The sequence below is a fragment of the Natator depressus genome, chromosome 8 (genome assembly GCF_965152275.1).
Source record: "Natator depressus isolate rNatDep1 chromosome 8, rNatDep2.hap1, whole genome shotgun sequence".
In the NCBI taxonomy this organism is placed as follows: domain Eukaryota; kingdom Metazoa; phylum Chordata; order Testudines; family Cheloniidae; genus Natator; species Natator depressus.
In genome coordinates, this window is record NC_134241.1 from 90,288,816 (window position 1) to 90,311,464 (window position 22,649).

Genomic DNA, 22,649 nt, shown 5'->3' on the forward strand with positions numbered 1-22,649 from the left:
CACAGATGTAGGCCAGGTCTATACTAACAAAAAGGTTCACCAGTATAGCAATACAGGCAAATCCTAGTGTGGACACAGCTTATATAGGCAAAAAAGTGCTTTTGACAGTATAGCTTATACCAGTTTAGCAAGTGAAATAAGTTACATCAGAAAAAGCATTTTTATGCCTGCAGCTACACGAGGGCTTTTGCTAGTATATAAGTGTCACACAAAAAAGGTCACACCCCTAAACAACATTACTATACTAGAAAAAGTTAAGACCTGGCAAAGATATAGTGTCCTGTCCCAAAGTGCATAGAATTTTCTGAACAACTCTGGAATCCTTCAGAAGGAAAGAAGCTATTTTATACAGCCCTGTGGCAGGATAGTGTGTTACCTTACACAGTCCAGGAGCCCACGCACCTAATCAGGGAAGAATTATGGCCTTAAAAAACAAGACTTTCATCAGGTTATTGTTTAAGACAAAAAGCATACTCAGTGGTGTACAATACACAAAAATATGGACGGTTCCTGCCACAAATTTATGGCTGTGTCTTCACAGCAGAAAAGATGTGTTTTTTCCACCAAGATATCTATCTCAATGTAAAGTCCTAGTGGAGTCAAGGCACAGGTAGCTGTTAAAAATAGTTTAAAATTACGGTGTATTGTCTCCACTAGGACTTTACATTGAGATAGATGTCTTGGTGGAAAAAACATATCTCGTTTGCATTGGAGATGAAGTCTATGTTTAAAGACACATGGGGCCTGGTTTTCAGAAGTGCTGAGCACCAAAAACTCCAGCCGAATCCATTAGAGCTAGTGGCACTCAGCACCTATGAAAAATGTGAAAAGAGAATACACGGAAAACTGGAGAGGTGCAGATAAAGGTTTTACTTTCTCCTCCCAATCCCCCCACAATAATCAAACTAATTTTCCTCCGATGTAAAAATAAAGAGCCCGTTACATCCTCGCAGCTACATCTACTCACATGCAGCAGGAGCAGAGACTGGGGGGAAAATGGGGAAGTATTGCCCCCCCAAACCAGAGCTGACACTTGGGGGGGGGGACCACAGGAACACGTGCCCCCCATATCTTTGCCTTCCATTTAGCACAGAGGTTTTCAGACTCAGGGAGGGGATGTGTGGAGGAACACTCAGGGGGGTAAGCGGTGACTTCAGGCAGCTCAGAACAGCCCCACACGGCAGGACTTGGAGAGGGTGGCCAGGTGTCTGGTTTTCGACCAAAAAGGTGGTCGAAAAGGAAACCTGTCCAATCAAATCTACTGACTGAACACCCAAAGTCTGTTTTTTAAATATTATAAAGTTGGCAACCCTATCTCCAAGCCCTGCCACACAGGGCTGGCCTGAGCTGCCTGGCACCACCACACCCCGCCAAACGTTCCCCCATGCCCCATCCCCAGTTTGAAAACCCCTGCGATAAACGGAAGGCAGAAATCTGGGGGTGGCACATGACCCCATGTGCCACCCACATGTCATTTCTGCCCCCCCAAACTAAGCCTATGACAGAGACCTCTGATCATTTTCAGAGTGACAGAAAGTGATCAGCTCCCCATTTCCAAATCAAGCAGGTCTTGGACAGAGTATGGAGTTAGAACCAGCTGGCCAAACCCCTTTGGAACCAGTGGGGCTGCTGCTGAAACGGGCCTTGAATCTGAACTGTCCCTGACTGGGAGTAGTTTAAAACTATGTTGATTGTGGCACTATAAAAAGTGCCTAGACCGACAGCTCAGCCCCTGGCTCATCGGGGCTTTGCAGAGCCAAAGGCAGTCCTGCCCGAGCTTCACTAGGTTTGGGGTGCTGTCCGGTGAGGATTGGTGAAACTCAAACTTTCAGGAAGTTCCTGACCTGCCCAGTCCCAGCCGCTGCTCATTGCCCCTCCTACCCTCGGGAGCATTAACCAGCGAGGGGGCAGGAAACAGACAAGGGAGACGGGGGTCCCAGGCTGTAGGGAAGCCAAGCTGCCCCCGAGTGTAATACCTGGTCCGCAGAGGCGGGTTGCAAAAGGCCTGGCTGCTCCCGGGTCGCCGTCTGCTCGGTGCTCTCACCTGGGCGGAAACGAGCGGCTGGATTTTGACCGCACCTCACCGTCACCTGCAACACAGGAAATCAGCCGGGCGAGCGCCGCGTACGCACATACCCACAGCGCTGCGGGCCGCGGGCGAGCTCCGTGCGGGGCTCGGCGCAGGGCAGGGGGACTCGGGGGGGGGGAGAGAAATAGGGAAGGGCGGGGGGGGGGGCGGGAGAAAGGAGTGGAGGGAGACAAGAGGGAAAGAAGGACAAGAAAAGCACAAATTATTCCCAAGCAAAGGGGATGATGGGGGATGGAGAAGCTGGGGGGAGTGAAAGAAATGGGTCCTTTCATTTCCACCATGTAAACATGTTCTTGAACTCATACCAGGGCTGGCCCTGCAGCGGAGCAGCCTTTAACTAGGGTCTCTCATTGCCCGAGTACCATATTGGCCCCTGATCCTGCTAACACTTACACGCAGGCTTAGCTTTACTACCCTGCCTAGCCCCATTGGTTTCAATGCCACTGCTCGCCATAGCAAAAGTACAAAAGTCAACTCTTCTAATATTTGTTGGTTTTCTTAAAGCCCCAGCTCCTGGATTCAGGTGGTTAGAGAAGAATCTCAGCTTTCATTTAAAAATAAAAAAGACAAAAATAAGTAAATTTCTAGCCCTCATGGCTGTGGAGGAAAACTTTAAAATATGACCCAAATGCACCCTTAATAAAATGAATCCAAAGATTTTTTTTTAAAAAAAATCTTATGAGTTTTAAGCCAATCATGTGATTTCTGGATGTTTGGAGTTGGCAATACCCTGAGCGCATGCAGGATTGGGGCCTTGGATGGAAGCTTTGTATTGTCCTTGAAAACATGGTATTTCAGTCTGTCCATGGACAGTCACTCAAAGTTGCCATTTGGAATTCAGGGGTTCACTGACTGTAATAAAAAGGAAATAGAAAGAGGACACAAAGCCAAGCAAAATATTCAAAAGACTTTAGGCTGGTGATGTGTTTGACAAAGAACTTTCTGAGATACCTATAAACATAGCGCATAAAAATCTGGATGAAAAGAAAATGTAGTTTTAGAAGAGGCTGTTGGAAAGGGTCAATCAGATCTTCATAGCGCAACAAATCAGTGGCTAGCTAGGATTTCATGGCTGTCGTACCTGAAAGCTGCAGTTGCTTGGAACTTCACAACAGCAACATTGTTAGAACTCGCCTTGTCCTGCTTTAAAGGCACTAGCTCCTACCACTCCAACTAAAGAGGAATGGCCATTAGCCATCAGCAGTATAGGGACTTGGACACACAGTTGAGCCATTCTGATTCTACCCAGAGAGAGCAGTGACACACAAACATACTTTATTATTATTATTGTTTGTATTATCTTAGTGCCTAAGACTCCCAGTCATACTATGTTCCAAAATAAAATAAATCCAAAAATGACTCTTTACATTATTTATGGTTCAAAAATTGATTCCTAGTTCTTTTACATTCATGAAAATTCTCTAGTTAGCTGAGGCGAAGACAGGTAGATACGAGCAAGTATTACCATTCATCTTGGATGGTAAATAATCTCGAAGGGTAAAAATGTGACCCACTATTATAAAACCAAACTGTTTTCAGAGGTGCTGACTGGTAATTGAAGGCTTGACTTGTTTTCTTCAACACTACAAGAGATAAACTCTAGATGTATGTGAAATAAACTAAAAAAGAGGACAAGGTAGGTAATATGATGTTTGTATTTGAACAAGTACTTTTTAATAATTCTTTGCATTTCTATAGCATCTTTATCCAATTCAGCAGCTGAAAACTGATGCCGCACCAATATGACATAGTTTGAAACAGCAAGTTTCTTTTATGGTAGTGCAGTGTATCGACACTAGGGATTTGGACAGGTGCAGGTACATTGGTACAAGAATCCCCAGTGTGAAGATAAGTTCTGTATTTATTAAAATTTGTGAAGTACTCTGTGATCCTTGAATAGAAAAATGATGGCTAGAGATGACCCTGTTGGGATTTGGAATTTGTGGTTTCAGGGAGCCTGATGTCATGTCTACACTACAGTTTTTCTAATGTTAAGAAACCTTTTTTAACACAGGTTTAAATGAGTTTGGTTAAGCACATGTCATTTTGGCCATTGTGGATTGGACATAACTGCATTGTAAACCACATTTTGTAGTCTGGGTCATTTGCTTAATCTGTATTTCCAGATGTTGATTTTAAATTATTTTGAAAAAAATTGTATGGTGGGAAAACTAGTCTAGACAGGGCCTAGGTATTTACTGATGTTAATGTGTTTGTCATTTATAGTGATCAATAGGAATCATTCGTTTTTTCTTTAACATTCTGAAAAGTAGAACACAATTTTGTACCTTTTTGTATAATACTTAGCTGCAGGAAAAGAATGTACCTTGTAGGTGTCAGCTAGAACCAATTATAACCTGCCTGACCTGTCATAGCACTAAAATGTCTAGCTGCATTTTATTTCTTCGGCTAAAAGAAGAACGGCTATACTGGGTCAAACTAAAGGTCCACCTAACTCAGTATCCTGTCTTCTGACAGTGGCCAATGCCAGGGAATGAACAGACAGGTAATCATCAAGTGATCCATCCCCGGTCACCCATTCCCAGCTTCCGGCAAAAAGAGGCTAGGGACACCATCCCTGCCCACCCTGGCTAATAGCCATTGATGGACCTATCCTCCATAAATTTATCCAGTTCTTCTTTGAACCCTGTTATAGTCTTGGAGATTTTGCTTAAAATTAATCCCCAGTGTCCAGGAACCTCTCTCCCACCAATGAGCAACGTTTGGGTTGGAGGAAAATATGAGGCAGATACTCTTTTTGCTCCTCTCCATCCACAATCCTGCCAAAAATTAGAGACTTCTTTAAAAAATGACATTCTAAAAACAAACCTCTCAGACAATAACAAATCACATTGGTGGGGGGTTTTTTGTTTTTTATTTTTTGGCCTGCCCTCTGGTTGGTTGTTTTTCTTAACTTTCAGGGACTGGCTTCCTCTTCCCTGAATGCATCCGATGAAGTGAGCTGTAGCTCACGAAAGCTTATGCTCAAATAAATTTGTTAGTCTCTAAGGTGCCACAAGTCCTCCTTTTCTTCTTCCCTATGTATGTGATTTTCCCGCACCCACATATTTGTGTCTGAAATGCCCATTAAAAGGACGGAGAGAAAAACTCTCTGTTTGTAATTGAGGGGAATTCCATTTTATCTCTGCTAGTCCCTGGCCTGTTGTCAGCAGTGGATTCAAACCCACCTCCGGGGAGGCTGCATCTAGAACACAGCACCTTGCCTCCTTGGCCAGCCTGACAGCTCATCCCTGGGGGAAGGAGGATGGAGTTAATCTCCCTCCTGTCCCCAGCCCCCTTCCTTCTCATTCTCCCTACCTTGTCCCCAGCCCCTTCTCCCTCTCCTCTCCCTTGTTATTCTTCCTCCAGCCTTCTAAGCGCTTCTGCTCACTCGCCTGCCCATCCCTCCATGTTCCCACAATGCAAGGCGCTTGGGGGAACAGCAGCCGAGCTTCCTAACCATAGAGAGGAGCGGACGCCCTGAGTGAGGGCACCCAAGCTTCCTATGTTTTAAATACAATGGGAACGCGGTGGCCATCTTGACTAGGGGCAGCCTGACTTCCACCGGTAGAGGAAACAGAGGCGGCTCGGCAACGGGCACCGCTTGCCTTCAGCGCCATTGACACTATACGGCAGCCATCTTTGATGTGGGCAAAGTAGTCCGCTGCACACTGAGCCATCCTTCCCCCGCGAGACAGCCTAGGGCTGAGGCCGCGGCGGCCGGGCTTGGTTTCCATGATGGTGGCCGCCCGGCCGAGGCGACGGCTCCTTCTGTTGAGGAGGCGTCAAACAGCAGCGGCAGCCCGGTTGCTGGGCATCCTGTGGCTGGCGTGTGTCGCCGCGGAGGGCGTTGCCGGCGGGGAGCCTCCGCTCAAGTGCGACGAGCTGAGGCTGGGGCAATATCCTGAGTCTGGCTGGGGGTGCGGTGGGGGGCTCGGTTACCATGGTGACGTCTGGTCTCTCTCTCTCTCTCTCTCTGTGGCTACCTCCACCTGTGTCCCAGGGCCAGCCCCTGCTGCTCCTGTCAAAGGGAGTGTGACGAGGCTTGTTAGTCCCCCCCATCCCATGGGATGCCCCCCCCCGGCTCTTCAGGCCACTCTGCGGCAACCGCAGCTGAGATCAGCCCCCATACTGGGTGTGGGGACAGAGCAAGGGGCGCAAGATCTTTGCTTGGGATGGTCTGCGTGTCTCTTCTCCCCCCACCCCCCCCCATTAGTAGGGAAATTTCAGAGGCTCTCGATGGTGACAGTAGCTCAGGAGAGTGACTGAGCTGGTTAATGGGGAAGGGAGGGATTCTTTCCTGGGGTTTGGGGGGCTTTTGGGGGGGGTCTCCCTTCGGTTTTGTTAGTGTTAAAATCACCCGGGGTGATGGTTTTGCAGGACATAATTCATTTCCAAAATTTGGGAGGAGAGGGATCAGCCTGTAGTTTTGAATCTGCAGGCTGCAGTCAGTAGAAATATGGGGGTGACATATTCCTGTTGGGAAGCTACTGACTGTTTAAAGGGGGGGGTCACATCTGGCTCTCACCCTCTCCTTCCAGTAAGGTAATTGTTGATAGTTTTTTGACAATTGCTGACATTAATGAAGATCAAAAGTGGAAGGTAAGCAAGGAAAAGTTGACTTCCTATCCTGCTTTATTTGGCCCTTGGAGTTCAGTCTTTGGTAACATAAGTAGGAAGTTTTACAATTCAGTCCCTGTTCAGGATTAGTCTGGTGTAGATGTGTAACAGTTTATGATTTTCAAACGATCACTTTACATTCTGTTGGGTGGTGTTGGTAGATGGAACCTGTTTTTAACCAAATACTTGACAGCAAATCAGTCATGAGTTGATAGACTACTGGTGTGCATTGACACTCATCCTAAAAAATAAGGAAATAAAAGCTGGTTTTGAGGTGCTTCCCTTTTTTAATAGGGAAGTTTTTTTTATTCCTCTTATAAGAGTTAACAACTTATATTTCCCTCAGGTGTTATTGGTAACAGCACTCAATTGTGCAACCTAGGGCCGTGTGTTTCTGTATTATAGCAAAGCAACAGCTCTGCTATAGTTAAGATTGAGAGTAGTTTATTTACTGTTTATTTTCAGTGCTGTATGAGACTAGGGGAAGGAAAACTGACTGAACTGAGAGCTCTCAAATCCTAGGTGAGTGAAGAGAGTGTAGTACATTGAGTTACAGAACAGTTAGAGTTTAGTACAAAAATGGTTTTCCTTAATTATTTGAACATATATTTGTGAAGATCCCAAAATAGACAATAGCACACAAGAACCACTGAATTGTACAAATCACACAGCATACGGTAAGGCTTTCAGAAGTCTAATATACATTCTGATCAAAGGAATTTATCAAGGAACATGTTCAACTCATGCCCTTGTAGACCTGCAACTTGGTTATTTTGAAATGTAATACAATACTCTTACGGAATTAATTTTGTATGCAGTTCCATTGAAAGTATAGAGAACCTGTATGGGTTTATTTTGTTTTAAGTAGTGTTAAATAAAATGCTTAAAACACTGGCAGAAATCAGCAGAGCCAAGTCCAGTAGTTTGTTTAGTGTTTGGGTTGGTTTGTTTTTTTGGGGTGTGGGAGTTGGTTGGTTTCTGTAGATCTCTTTGACTTGGGATGTATATTCTCTAGGTTTCTACCTTTCATAAAAATTAAAACAAATGAACCCTCCCCTTAGATCTAGTATATATTTACTAAAAGAACAAACTTCAAAATAGAACCACGTTGAAGACCTTCATGTTCTTCAGTTATGACTCCTTAAGGGAGCACTCGACTACAGGAGACTTTTGATGTTATTAAGCTATCTTTTTCTGGAGGTGACATATCTGTGTGTGTTGGAGTTAAATTACCAGGTACTCACCTGAGTATCACCGGTAAAAATACTTAAATTAATCACTCATTTTACATAGAATAGCGTTCATCTTGTCAGATGTTCTCAGACTGAGTGACATAGTGGACTCTGACAGTTATAGACCTGGGCAAATAATGCAAAAAATGTTCTGAGAGCACTCAAATTTAAAACTGAATACACTTTGTCTGTGTTTGTACCCCTCTGGCATTCACTTTCCACAAATATTTGAGTGATAATTTTACTAACTCAGATGGCCACAGAAAGCTAATTTCAAGCTTACACTGTGGAGCATTCACAGATATAGTATTCAATATTGGGAAGGAGGGGGATTTCTCATTACAGCAGAGGGACAATTCTTGATCAGAGCCCTGGCATACAGGAAACAAATTGGCAATACAAAATTCTGCAAACCTGATTATCTTCTCTGCTCTGAAAGCTTCCATGCTCCATGTACTCCTTCAAGCCCTGCTCCTGATTATAAGAGTGAACAGAAACAATACTATGTGGCTTGAGACCGGTCACAACTAACAAGCTATTGAATAATTTACAGCTAATTCAGAGTAAATTTGAACAGAGAAACTCCAGGAAGTTGTTGTAAGTTCAGACATTCGGTTAACAGAAAGAGGCTAAATTAATTCATCAAGTAAATTGTTCTTTATGAATTATTTGCTCAGCTCTAGGCAGTTTTAAGAAAATCCCAGACTATTTATGTGCTCCCTTTTTCTTCTAAATGGACCCTGCAACATCTGTTGTCTCTTCCTCCAGAGTAGCATCTCAATAAAAAGTTAAATCCATATGTGGCCATATAATCTAATCACATTGGGGTTGCCAGAAGCTCCAGACCCTATTCTGAAATACCATTTTAGGCCCCACCAATCCTGTGAACACAGATGTTTAACTTCAAGTTTTTGAGTAATCCCACTGAGCTGCAGGATTGGAGCCTTAGTGATGTCAACATTTTGGATGATAATCTGGGGCTTTTACCATTTGAATAAATTACTGCCCTGTTCTTTAAGTAGATCAGAAAACCACCTTCAACCTCTTTGTTTCTTAAACAAAAATACAACTTTGTATCTATCTACCTACCTATGGTACTTATATGGCCCCCATCACTATAGTATCTGAGTGCCTCCCAATCTTTAATGTATTTATCTTCATAACACCCATGTGAGATAGAGTAGTACTGTTATCACCATTTTACAGATAAGAAACTGAGGCATTGAGAGACTTAAGTGACTTGGCCACAGGATATTTGTGGCAGAGTAGGAATTGAACCTGAGTTTCCCACAGAGTGATGCCCATTACACATTCATGCAGAACCAGAATGGGTATAACATAGCTTTCAAAAGTCCACCTTTGCCTCAGATTCCACCTACCAGACTTGCCTAATAACTGAGTTTTTAGTCCCAGTCCAATTTGTAGTGGCAATCTCAGAAAAAAGACTACACTATCTTCTTGCCCCTGGGGGCTATTGTTTGTCAGGCTGACATAAGTTACAAGTACTGAAAGTCAGAATTAAAATAAAGGAAAAAGACATGAAGTGTTGACCTGCTTAACGCCTGATTTCAGCATTAGAAAGTGGCAAGTTGTGAACTCAGGTGGGGTTCTGCAAACTTTAGGAAACATCACTTTTCTAATTCTTAACCTTAGCAGTTATTACTTAAAATAAGAGAAACAGTATTTCTCTCTAGTTTGATGAGGAGAAACTGGCCAAATAAAATGCACTCAAGCAATTAGAATGCTTTACCATAGAGAGAAATAATACTTAAGTTGGCTGTGTTGGTTTCTGCTATACCCATGGTAAAAGGAAAACTTTAAGGATCTAGAAATTGTAACATTTAGGTGAGTCATCTGATTTGTGTGTTTGCTTAACATTTATCCTGGGGGGAAAATTAATGCAAGACAGGTTATAGTATCTCTTTGAAAGACCCAGTCATCAGTCACACGCAGCAGTGTATTATATTGGGAATCTGCACTTCCATAGGTGCTGAGTTTCTAATCTGCCGGGGGAGTGATCCGCCCAGGCCCTGCCCCACTCCACCCCTTCTCCCAAGGCCCCACCCTGCTTCTTCCCACCCCCACTCCACCCCTTCCCCACCCAGTTCCGCCCCCTTCCCTAAGCATGCTGCACCCTCGCTCCCTCCCCCCCAGTGCCTCTGATGCTGAGAAACAGCTGATCCGTGGCAGGCAATAGGCGCTGGGAGGGAGAGGGAGGTGCTGATCTGCAGGGCCTGCTGATGGGCAGGAAGCGCTGGGGGGAGGGGGAGGTTCTGGTAGAGGGGCTGCCACCATTTTTTCCCCGTCGGTGGTCCAGCCCCGGAGAACCCGTGGAGTCGGTGCCTATGTGCACTTCAGTGCACAGGTAGAACTTATTTCTTTCACTCTGCATTTTTGGAATCTCAATGTGCACCATGGTGCATGGCCTGTTATAGCTCAATTTAAATAATCTATATTGTGTCCTCAGTTCCATGTCATCCAGCACCAAATATTACTTGTAAGGATCACAGTGGCAATGAAAACAACTTTACTGGAAAGGAAGTTGGATTTTACAAACCTATTGCATGTCGTAATGTGTAAGTGAATTATTGTGTTTTGTAATATGTTTGCCTCAGTTTTTATGTTACTAATTTTAAATGGTGTAGCATGTGTTGGCAACAGGGAGGAGGGAAAAGGGAAAGATAGATGAATCTACTTCGTTTCAGTGTATTAGGTGAGAAGAATTAGTTATTAGAAACATTGTATCGCAAATGTTAAGTTAACTAGTGTGGAACTTGAGAGATGTTCTAACAAAGCTGTTAAATTGCTTAAAGGCAAAATATATAATTATGTACGCAAATCTACCTCTGTGCTAGATTTTTTTTTCTTTGATATTGCTTCTGAGGGTATATCTACACTGCAGTTGAAGGTGTGATTTGCAGATCTGGTAGGCATACCCATGCTAGATTTAATTTATCTAACACACTGTAAATAGCAGTGAAGACGCAGTAGCATGGGCTTCAGCACAATCTAGTAATGTAAGTACATACGCAAGGGTACCAAGCCGGCTTGTACAGCCCACTCTAAAGTACATGCAACTGTGTCTTTACTGCTATTTTTAGAATCCCAAATAGATTAAAGCTAGTACAGGCATGCCTACCTATGATGCAAATCACACCTTTGATTGCAGTGTAGACATAGCCTAAACCTTTGGTTCTATTAATAGCTACTGTGCTGAACAATTGTCCTGAAACAGAAATGCTTCTTGTCATGGAAAATGTGAACTTTAGGAGGACTGAAATCTTGTTCCAGCAGTCCTAAATATCCATTTTACAGGAACCAATTCTCACCTCTTCTCTTGAGTGACTTGATGTCTACAAACACACATTTTTTCATTCCAAAGGGCCTGATAGTCAGATCTGTGAAGATGACTCAACTGACTTATTTCAGAGTAACAGCCGTGTTAGTCTGTATTCGCAAAAAGAAAAGGAGTACTTGTGGCACCTTAGAGACTAACCAATTTATTTGAGCATAAGCTTTCGTGAGCTACAGCTCACTTCATCGGATGCATTGAGCTGTAGCTCACGAAAGCTTATGCTCAAATAAATTGGTTAGTCTCTAAGGTGCCACAAGTACTCCTTTTCTTCTTTCAACTGACTTAGTTCTACATACAGATTGTGAACAGTGCAGAGTGTTGTCTGGATTCTTTCTAAGCACTGCAATTATTATTTTTACTCTTCAGTATTGAACACTGATATGACAGTACACTTATCAACGTTCTTTGTTTGTCCTCTTTACTGGAATCCTGGAGGACTTTTCTTTATAAAGTTGGTCTTTTTTGTTGTCCAGCTGTAGAATCTTAGGAAATCGTAGCTCCAGCAATCCTAGCTGAATTTTGCCTACATCACTAGTGAGAAAGCCAGTTCCCTCTTATTTGATATACATAGTATTCATCAGTTTGCTTATCTCAGCCACCTTCTTGCAAAATGTTAGTGTAGTGTAGCTCAGTCCAGTTCCACCACTAATTTCTCTATACTTATTTTGTTGGACAGTCTAAACTCAACACACTGAAGGCCAACATACTATTTTAGCAAGCCACAGTAAACTGCTTGCATAGTAAATTCTGACCACCACTTTCTATCAGAATTATTGCTCTCTGCCACATCTGTGATGGAAGCCAGAGAACAAGATGAAATGTAGCCTAATGTGGTAGAATTTGCTCCCCTCCTCCCTAACTGGAATATAAAGCAATTCCTAAGGTTGCTTTTACCTTGTTAGATTTTTCTGAATTAATATTATTCCCAGTATTGTGCTTGTTAAATTTTTATTGGGTTCACAACTGGGAACTAAAAATTCAAGAAATGAAATTGGAACAGTCCTCCTGTGCTACCTCTCGATTAGGCACTAAAAGCAGTATTCTTCCCATGATTACTTAAAAGAATTTCCCTGGCTTCACCATTCCCATGACTGCTTTTAGCTGAGTTATTTAAAACTCTTGTAAATTTCAGCTATGGCTACAGGCAGAGTTTTGCATTCACTCTTGAAAAATGTCACAAAGCCATGTAGTGTGCTGTCATTTCTAGGAAGGGTAAATTCCTTAATATTCCCAACTTTCATAGGTGTAACAAGTTGTCAAGTCTATATACAGTTAGTTATAATGAATATTTGCATAGTTAAAACCATTACCAGTCTTTTATAAGGCCATTTTTATCCCTTAAGTCATGGTAACATTATTCTGCACAGGTATCCTCATATTTGACACTACAACAGTAAACCTACCCATCACTCCAGGTGCTTTTCTGAGCTTTTCCGATGCCTAATTTGAGTTTTGTTGGATAACTTGACTGTCCTCTACTAGAAAGAAGTGAACAGAATTTAAAACAAGAAAATTTTATTCATAAATAATTTTTAAAGTGATGGAATTATCACATTGATATTTATATAACATTTGTCACTTTCAAATTGTGCAAACACCAGTGAGTTCTCTGAAGCAGCTAAGTATTGTTATACCTTAAATATGGGATGGTGGAGAATCAGAGGCTGTGCCTTGCTCAAGGCCACAATTTAGGACTTGTCTACATGGTGTTTTAGTCTGCACAAGATAGGTGTAAATTTAGTCCACACTAGCATGCTGTCCACTAACTGGCCCATGTGACCTTGGTAGCATGCACTAAAAGTTCAGTAGTGTCTATTAATCTACATGAATGTGCACTAGGGAATTTTTAGTGCATGCCAGCAGAGTCCACACAGGCCAGTTAGTGCATGATATGCTAGTGGGCTAAAATTTTACTCCCCTCTGGTACGGACTAAAGCACCCTGTAGACAAACCCTAAGTAGCAGATCAATTATTAGAACTCAGAGCTAGAGTCTCAACAGTATGTCAGTCCACTAGATAAAGCTGTCTCTCTGTGTTGCTGTTGAATAAAGTGGATACAGCTGCTTCGTGTGTATATGTAAACAGCAATCAAGGAAAGACTCCCAACCTTTCTTGATGGAACACTCTAATGCAGAATTCACAGGCTTTTCTTTGAGATACTGTGGAAGTCACTTGTTCAAAGAAAAGCCTGTGAATTCTGCATTAGAGTGTTCCATCAAGAAAGGTTGGGAGTCTTTCCTTGATTGCTCCCACATGAAATGGTTGTTTCCAAATCCAGGAGCGCTCTAAACTGGCATAGCATGTTCTTCTCTGGATAACGTACGTAGGCCCTGCACGTGCTTAACTTTAGGCACTATGAGTTCTGTTAGAGTCAGTGGGATTACTTGGGAAATGGGAAACATAGGCATAAGTCTTTGAAGAACTGATAAAAGGCACTAGAAGATCAAACCAAATGGTGTGATCTTTAAGAACAGCACTTGCTCATTATGAACGGAAGAGGATAACAGTTTTTTGAATGTGAAATAGGAGGGAAATGTGGATGTGGAAGGAGTAAAGATCTCAGTAGTGGGGTCAGTAAAGCCAGATAATAAGCAAAAATGTAAATATTTATTAAAGGTGTTTGCACCCCTTCTTGGCTACTGCCTTTGTGAAAATGAATATTTTATTCAAGTATGTATCTAAGACTTTATTTTGGCCACTTTCACTAATTGCTGACACTTGGCCATGCAAGTGTCAGAATAGTGAATTGTTGCATATTTTAAGGTTCTAATGACACTTGGTTCTGTTGCGCCTTCCCAAGGCTGGTTCTTCCCTAATGTGGCAATGGATGGCTCTGGGATTGTTAATAGGAATAGCATCTCTAGGTTCAGTGATTAGCACTAAGCTCACTTCAGAAGTGACTGAAAGTTAGCAGTGGGCATGTCCACATCCCTACAACAGTTAATACTAGGTAGCACTCTTTTTGGCAATCTCAGAAGACAGTCCAGGGAGCCTTTCACTTCTGCTTGTGCCATATCTGTGTGAATAACTAAAGGACTTCCTCCATCTTTAGAGCTATCATTTTGACATCTTCTGCCATCAGTACATTTTTATGCGGCCAACTTCTTTGTTCATTTGTGATGAATCTAAAAATAAATGTATCCTTATCTTAAATACTTGTCCTTTCTTATCTGACCTTTTCCTCATCCGAGGCTGCTCTCACAACTTTCACTAATGGGCCAGTGCTGACTTCTTCCCCAAATCTCATCCATGAATGCCTACCTTAGGTGACACCCCATCTAGCCCAGGACACTTCCTGTTTCACTGCTTGGCCCTGGAACTGACCCTGCCAAGCAAATTTGGTGCAATTCTGGGGCTTTTCAATAAATTGTGCCCCAGAATACACAAGTGGATAGGAAATACTCTAGAAAGCTAGGATTGTGTCAACAGCTGGCTCATGTCTTGTTTGAACGAGAATGATAATCCACCTTAAGAAAAAGGATGGAAGTTCTGCTGGAGCCCAAGTACACTCCTGAGGTCCATGTTACAGTGGATGTCTACACAGATAATAGTATTATACTAATTTTTTTAATGTTGAATTATTGAAGACTATGTTAAAATTGTGTAAGCTAAACAACACAAGTCTTCCCTTTCATAAAGGGAGACTTAATAGGTATGTCATTTGACTGTCATTTTTAATTTAATTATTCAGAATATACACAACTTAATATCTTGTTTCAACCAAGTCATCTTTACTTGTGTCTTTTGGCAGAAATGGTTACTCATACAAAGTGGCAGTGGCTCTGTCTTTATTTCTTGGATGGTTGGGAGCAGATAGATTTTATCTTGGGTATCCTGCCTTAGGTGAGTTTTTTTTTTCTTGTTTTGATTTTAAATAATAAAACATTAAATCTGTATGATTGCAGTTTACACACATACTTATGTCTTAACTACTGACCTCTGATTCTCACTGTTTTCAAATCTACCAACTAGTGTACTTATTTCACTTTGAAAGCAAAGCCTTTTGCAATGAACTGTGTCCATGTTTTAACTGTTTAGAATGGCTCTTTGGCCAAATCCCACCGTGATTTAAGTGGACATAGCTCCTCTTGAACTTAGTAGGGACAAAGGGGAGGTGCTGTAGTTCAGGGGATAGGGCATGTGATTAAGAGTCAGCAAGCCTATGTTCTGTTCTCAGCTTTACTGCCCTTCTATTGTATGAATTTGCGCTAATTACTTAACCTTTCTGAGCCGCACTCCCTCTGTTGTGGAATTGTTTGACATCTGTTGATGAGAAAATACATGTTATGGTTAAGCATTAATTATGGGAATTGAGCTTGCTTACCCCAGGACTGACTTTGGACAATGCTGTTGAGAGAAGCAATGTGGCCTCTGCTCTTTTGTCCTTCATGATGGGGATCCCTGGGTAACAGTCCAAGTGCCTGTGACTAAAAAGGTGATCAGGGTAGTGTAATGATTTTAAGTTGTTTCAGTAAGTAATAGTCTCATTACAAAAATGTATACTGAGAAAATTTAGCTGTCAAAACCCAAGAAATATCAGTTATAATAATAAATGTTCTTCAATTCTGTGCAGTCACTTAAAAAAAGTAGGTCTGAAAAGTTGCAGTAAACATTCCAATAACAATCTTAACTGATGCCTTGTTTACTTTCACATAGTACAGGTCAACAATTTATACAACTTATAGCACGCTGTAGGAAAGCAGTTATATAAAGGCTATGAATCAGTTACTGGTATTCTAAGTATTACATATTTTATATAGTAGAAGATATACTGTAGGAAGATGTGTGAACAGAAATGGAGCTGCTCTGTAACTTATGAATATTGTTTATGCTGACCTGGTTGTTGGGATGTTTTCTGTGTGAATATATTGGTTGAGTGCAGTTGGGAGCTCGATGGAAAACCAGCAGAAAATAAAAGAATTGTTCAAGATAAACCACTTTCCCTCAACGCCCAAGGGCTGTTAAGAGACAGTGCTGCATAGGAAAAGGCCTGGGAACCAGAAGATCAAAAGACAGGGTTTAAAAGGAAGACTTTCACAAAGAGGGCAGTAGTTATTGGGGAGCCATTGGAGAGAACAGACTGACACACAGGACCTGCTGAGGAGTTGGAAGAATTTAGGCCATCAGGGAATATTAAGCCTTTGGGTAAGGTAGATGTGTTTGTAGGCTATTTTAAAATGCTTTGTTCCTACCGTTAAAATAAACAAATATTTTAATTTTAAGAAGGCTTTTTGTTCACTGGTTTCAGAGTAGCAGCCGTGTTAGTCTGTATTCGCAAAAAGAAAAGGAGTACTTGTGGCACCTTAGAGACTAACCGATTTATTTGAGCATAAGCTTTTTTGTTCACTGAATACCGCTGGCCACAGAGTCCTGAAGGGAAGAACTGCAGGTGCCAAACCCAGTTGGACCTACTGGGAAAGCATGGTTGATACACAGTTTGGGCCTTGGGCTGCAGCACTCTAAGAGCACAAGAACTGCAGAACTCCACTCTGGGAGACATACAGGCATGGGACCTGTTACCTGTAGGAGTGCACTCAGGGACCAGGAAAGGCAAAAGTGCTGCTAGCCCTGTAACCATAATAATGTTTTATCTAAATACCCATTTTAAATTCAAAACGGTGCTGAGTGTCTGAATAATATAATTAATGTTCTGCAATTAGAATGTGTGTGTAATAGAACTTGATATATATTCTTTGTAGTTCAATGCAAGTCAATTACTATACATTAGCGATGTGCGTGCTGAAATGAGCTAAATGTCTTCGTGGAACTTGCACAATATAATGCTATATAAGCTATGTCTTGAGTGTCAACGTTAAGATGGAATATCTGGTGTGAATTTTCCCATGTCCACATTTAAGAGAATGTGTGAATTTCTACAATGTCTTAGCAGATCATTTCCTTAAATTTTATTGCGTATGTTGTATTAACAGTTCTGGATATGTAACTTTTTAAATTAATAACTGTAGTGATCTTCAGTTTCAGGTAATATTTTCTATTTCGAAATACATTGTAATAATTCTCTTTATTTCTATGAAAATGTCTATTTGATTTTTGTGCTTTCTACTAAGATATTTAAATTCCCAACCAAAAAAGTTGCCACCTTTAGATGAAATTAGTTAAGATACTGATTTTAGAAAATCTGTTTTAAGAGTTTCACTCTTGCAGTCATTTCAGATTATTTTTAAATTACTTGTTTCTAACTTTTTTGAAGATATTCAAGGTGTTTATAGATTGCTTTCCACTGGTTTTGAAAATGAAGTACTAGAAACAACCTATAGATTTCTGGACATGTATCTAAACACGTATAGATAAGTGTGTCATATCTAAATCTGCATGACCAGATCCTAATCTTACATGTACAAAAACAAGTAAACATGAACACATGAACAGAACATGGGATCTGATCCTGCAAACACTTACCACTCAGGATAGTGCTTACTATTGTTAATTCTGTTTGAAGCTATTGGCTTTAATAGGACTTCCCACAGTGATAAAAATTACTTCAGATAGTGTTTGTCAGATTTATCCATAGGATGAAGAAAATGATGATGGCTTTTTAAGGTACACATAAATCCTATTCTGCTAGAATTACCTTCACTATATTGTAAGAAACTCTCTGTTTAAGCTTCATTAGTTTCTCAGTATGTTACAAACAGTTGCCTTTTTTGTATAACTCTAGATTGCATGATGTAATGGACTGGTGCAGCTAAATACACTAGTACTGCTTCAAGTGGGAGCTTTGAGTTTCTGCCTTCTCCCTGTTCTTATGGGTAATTCTGTGTTAACCCGTGTGGCCTTTTTTTCTGACATGTAATAATTTGCACATTTTTATTTTGCACATTTATATTTACATAAAAAGATTAGATCTTCTAAGATCCCCTTTTTTAGAGGCAATTGATAACTCTAGATGCCCATTTTCTGTAAAACCAATGTTCCAAAATTCAAATATTTTCTTATTTTATCAGTTGGACTTAGAATAAGGATGTGCATTACTTTTAGTGCAGATGTCTGAAAACTTTGCTTTGAATTGTTATATGTATTACACTTAAATTACCAATTGGACCTGAAATATAATTCACAGATATTAGCCACAATTAAAAGATTTGCAAGTTAAGCTCTTATAAAGCTTGGAAGCTGTTCCCCTGTGAAAGGATGGAGAGGAGTGAAGCAAAAAGAATACTGGTAACTAATCACACAACTTCTTGTAGAGAATTCTTGTGCTTTGTCAAAAAAGGTACCTCTTAAATATTAAATGATCTGAATTCCTGCAAATTACGTTTAGGAGCTGACTTGCAAAGCAGCAGGTTACTTAAAAATTAGTTGTTGTTTTTCTACTTTTACCACCATATATATTGTTGTTGAATTCATATTTTGAAAACTGTCATTCATAGACTATCCTTATGTGAAGCTGTATAGTGCTTACTACTTTGTAAATGTGTTTATGTGGCACATTGCCTTTAAAGACAAGATACACACATTTTGCTCTGCATGATACTTTTAAAGCTAGAGCACACATCGATTTTCCTCACTGACCTTTCTACATACAACAGATACCATTTTTTAACAAGATGGTATAAATCCTGACAATACAAAGGCAGACTATAAACCAGTTTTTCTTGCTTCAAGGAGCTGTCAGAATAGGATGTCACAAAATAATAGTCTCCTGTTGTTAGATAAATAGTATGGCAAAGGCTTTCACTCTAAGGTATTTCCTCTTTAATTGAGTGAATTTAATTCTCATGAAGATATGGAGAAAGAAAGCATTAGCTTTAGCCGGGCATTGTGAAAGCTTCCCCATGCAGCTCTGCTGATGCACCTTTCTTCTGAGCTGTAAACCCCCTGCTATTTCCATCTTTGTTAGTCTGTTCTCAAGGGGGCCCATGGTGCCATATAGTACCAATTCGTGTTTTGTTTTTGTGAGACCACCAAACTCAGTCTCACTTGGGATTTAAATTAGGATTTGAACTTTACTTGTAAACCACCATATTTCCATTTGGCCATACAAACAAACAAGGCTTCAGGCTAAAATTGCATAAGCCTTCATTCTGAAACTTTATTCTCCTCTCCCCAAACATGAGAATAATTCCATTTAAGATGAGTATCAAAAAATCCAGACCTCTAACTTAACATTTTAGGTCTAAAACACAGTTTATTTTTTGTAGCATTGACTACATCATTGTGAAGATCTAGTACAGAGTATACAACACCATACTGTCGAGACTTCTAAACATCTTGCAATCCTGCAACAATCCTTCATTTTTAATGAGCTATCAAAGGTTCTTTGCTCTTACCTCTGCAGGGGGGAAAAGTTTCGAGTTAACGTGTTTAATTGCAGTGTACAGGCTTCGGCTGGAGCCTGGGCTCCGGGGTTCTGCAAGCCTGAGTCATCTGGCACAGGCCAGCCGTGGGTTTTTAATTGCAGTGTAGACATACCCGTTGAGGCCAAGAAGTTGTATGGATAGCAGAAACATCTCAAGTTTTGTAAGGAAAGCAGGGTGGATTTGATTTAAATCAAATTGATTTAAATCATTATTTTAAAAGACTCGATTTAATCATGGATTTCTACATAAAAGTGCATTCTTGTTGGTTGTTATAACCGTAATACATATTCTTCCCAACTCAGAGGTAGATGTAGGTTTCATTTTTAGAAGGAACACACTATACATTTTTAAAGTGATTTATTTTGAAAACTTTTCAGATTAGTTTTACAGCTATGTCAGAAAATGAATGATTGCTTGGTCATTTCATTTACCAAAGTTAATTGAAGCAGATTATTCATCTCCCAGTGACTTCAAAATATCTCCAATTCAACAGGTTAATCATTTAATATTTGGAGGATTTTCTTGCCATGTTGTATTAGGAGGACATCACCACCAGACAGACATTTAAATTGTTTTATTTAACTAAAACAACGTTATGTATTCTGGATTTTTTTCTTCAACAGCAAAGATATAATATTTTAACAAAACAAGCATATGAATTTTTGAATTTAGTTAAACATTCAAGTTTTTTAAAATCAGGTTTGTTTTGTTTTTAACTAAAATAGTTAAATGAAATATTTAAAAACAAAAATTAAATCGACGGTCAGCCAGGTCAACATGAGAAACTTAAAACATTGACTTCTGCAGCTAACCGCATCATCTTCACCTTCATTTTCCTGTTTGTCCATAATCTGGAAAAGAAAAACAAGCTTTCCTGCTTTTTCAGGTCCCAAACAATTTCTCAGTTTGGAGTGAATTAGTCCAAAGGAAGAGAAATATTCTTTCTACCCAAGAAGAAGAATCTACTGCTGTTAAAAGTGAGATTATCACTTCAACAGTCTCTGGATCCAAGTGCTTGTGTAACTTCCACCAGTTCACTGATGTCACTTTCTTTAAAACATCATCAGCAAACATATATTTCTTGAATGGTTCTTATTCCCAAACTAGGTCTCTTCTAGTGAGAGAATGGTATGGTAGATCTCAAATCAATGAAGGCTACACTCAGAGACCTGAAGACTTCTGGAATATGCTGCTCAAACAGTTTCACTTTTGTTTCTACTGCCTGTCCGTCCCTTCTTACATTTATCTCCAGACTTCTTCTCCTTGTCCAGATCTATTCCGCCCCAACAATCTTCTATTCGTTGAACTTTTTGAAACTTTGCACTTTTAGAGAGAGGTAAGGGATTAACTCTGTGTACACAAATTTGCAGAGGGACAATAGGGTTGAGGTCTGTTATTTCTCTCCTTTATATATTATTTATTTAAAAACATTTTTGCTGTTAACAAGCATGTTATCTCTGAAGACACAAATCCACAGTTTGAGAACTGCAAAACTAAGCATCTCTGATGCTATCTTCTAGACTGATCACTGAGTCCCATTGGGTAGATAGAAAGATTAACCTAAATAATCTATACAGAAGCCCTTTGAACCCCATAAAATTGGGTCCCTAATCCATGAACTATTGGAACTTATTTACAGAACTTTTCTTAAACATTACATGAATATATTGTTTTATACTATAGAATTAGAATTTATAATCCCTATTCCATGATGAGATATCTTTGAGCTATAACGTATCTTTATCTTTAGATAGGTTTTTTCCTCAAAAAGCATTTTATAAAAAAATCAGATTTAAATTAAAAAAATCTTTTTTTAAAAAATCATTTATTTTTATCCACCCTGAAGGAAAGTAAATCTTTATGCTTTAGCAAACCTCTAACCAACTGGGGTAGGAAGAGACTTTCTCTGTACGGCATCTTGCACCTTTTTCTGAATAAGCTAGTGTTATACACTGTTAGGCTACTGGACTAGTCTGATCATGTATGGCAATTCCTATGTTCTACAGGTTCTTTGCTTACAAGATGTTCTGAAACTCAGAGCACTTTCACATGCTCTTATCTCTTGCAATATGTGGATTAAAAAAATTAATTTACAGCTACAAATAAGTAACACTATTCACTTGTAAAGGAAATAAGTGTAGTCCTGTTTCAGTCTTAATTTCTTTTTAGACTCCAGCTAAAATACTTTCTCCTCTTCAGCACATTAGTACGATCCATATTAAATCTACACTTGCAATTTGAGAGGTGGGACAACAGACCCAGCCAGAAACTGCTGCTAGGGCCCCAGCGAGGTTTGCATTTGCGACCCTTGGTTTACAAGACCAATGCTCTAACCCCTGAGCTATGGAGCCAGGTCCTTGGTGCCCTCAGCACGGGTTGAAGGTTGATTCCAGTAGACGCATGGCTGGCATTGCATATCTTCCAAGAGCCTTGAGCATCTTGCATTATCCAGAAGGGCAATAATCCCCAAAATTTCTCAGGTTCACAAAAATTCAGTTACCCTTGTGCTTTATGGTAGTTATTTTTTAAAAAGGTAATTGAGGATTTTTAGCTCCAAAGGCATCCACCCTAATTTTTCTGATATTTTTTCCTCACTTAGGATGGATTTAACTGCAAGATCCCAGACTTTTTTACTGTAGTAATCAAAGGCTCAAACCCTTAAAGCATCAAGACCTATAGCCACGGTAGTTGTTCCTATAGAGAGTCTGAAGTTTGATTAGTGAATGGATTGTTGCAAAATTCTAACTCTTTACCAAGTGTCATTGTTGATATTCAGAATAGCTTGAAGATGGATGGGGGATGGGCATTGGGGTTGCAGCATTTTTTTTTAATATAAAATCAATACAGTGGCTTGCTTGTCAACAGTCAGTTTATTTGGGATCGTCCATTCCCTGACAGAAGCAGAACTAAAGAGTAAATAGTGCTGAAATATTTTGCAGAAATGTGGTGAAAATTACAAACAGTCTTGCAGACAACTTCCCTCTGCTGTGTTTAGAGGGAGCATTGGTTCATCCAAACTACTGAATATAGAT

At 40.3% G+C, this 22,649-nt stretch overlaps 2 protein-coding genes across 4 annotated transcripts in view; one reads left to right on the forward strand and one right to left on the reverse strand.

Annotated features, from left to right (window-relative positions):
- Positions 1 to 2,162, reverse strand: part of PATJ (PATJ crumbs cell polarity complex component) — a 207,377-nt gene extending 205,215 nt beyond the window's left edge. Inside the window, exon 1 of the mRNA XM_074961634.1 lies at positions 1,977 to 2,162. The gene's annotated coding sequence lies outside the window, so the exon portion shown is untranslated. The remainder of the gene's footprint in view (positions 1 to 1,976) is intronic.
- Positions 2,163 to 5,694: 3,532 nt separating this feature from the next.
- TM2D1 (TM2 domain containing 1) overlaps positions 5,695 to 22,649 on the forward strand; it is a 39,323-nt gene continuing 22,368 nt past the window's right edge. The window contains exons 1-4 of one of the 3 annotated variants that reach the window (XM_074961614.1): positions 5,695 to 5,988; positions 7,313 to 7,386; positions 10,409 to 10,517; positions 15,048 to 15,139. In XM_074961614.1, the coding sequence (XP_074817715.1) occupies positions 5,825 to 5,988; positions 7,313 to 7,386; positions 10,409 to 10,517; positions 15,048 to 15,139 (439 nt within the window). In that variant the 5' untranslated portion in view covers positions 5,695 to 5,824. The remainder of the gene's footprint in view (positions 5,989 to 7,312; positions 7,387 to 10,408; positions 10,518 to 15,047; positions 15,140 to 22,649) is intronic. The other 2 variants (XR_012640594.1, XM_074961613.1) reach the window with 2 other exon arrangements.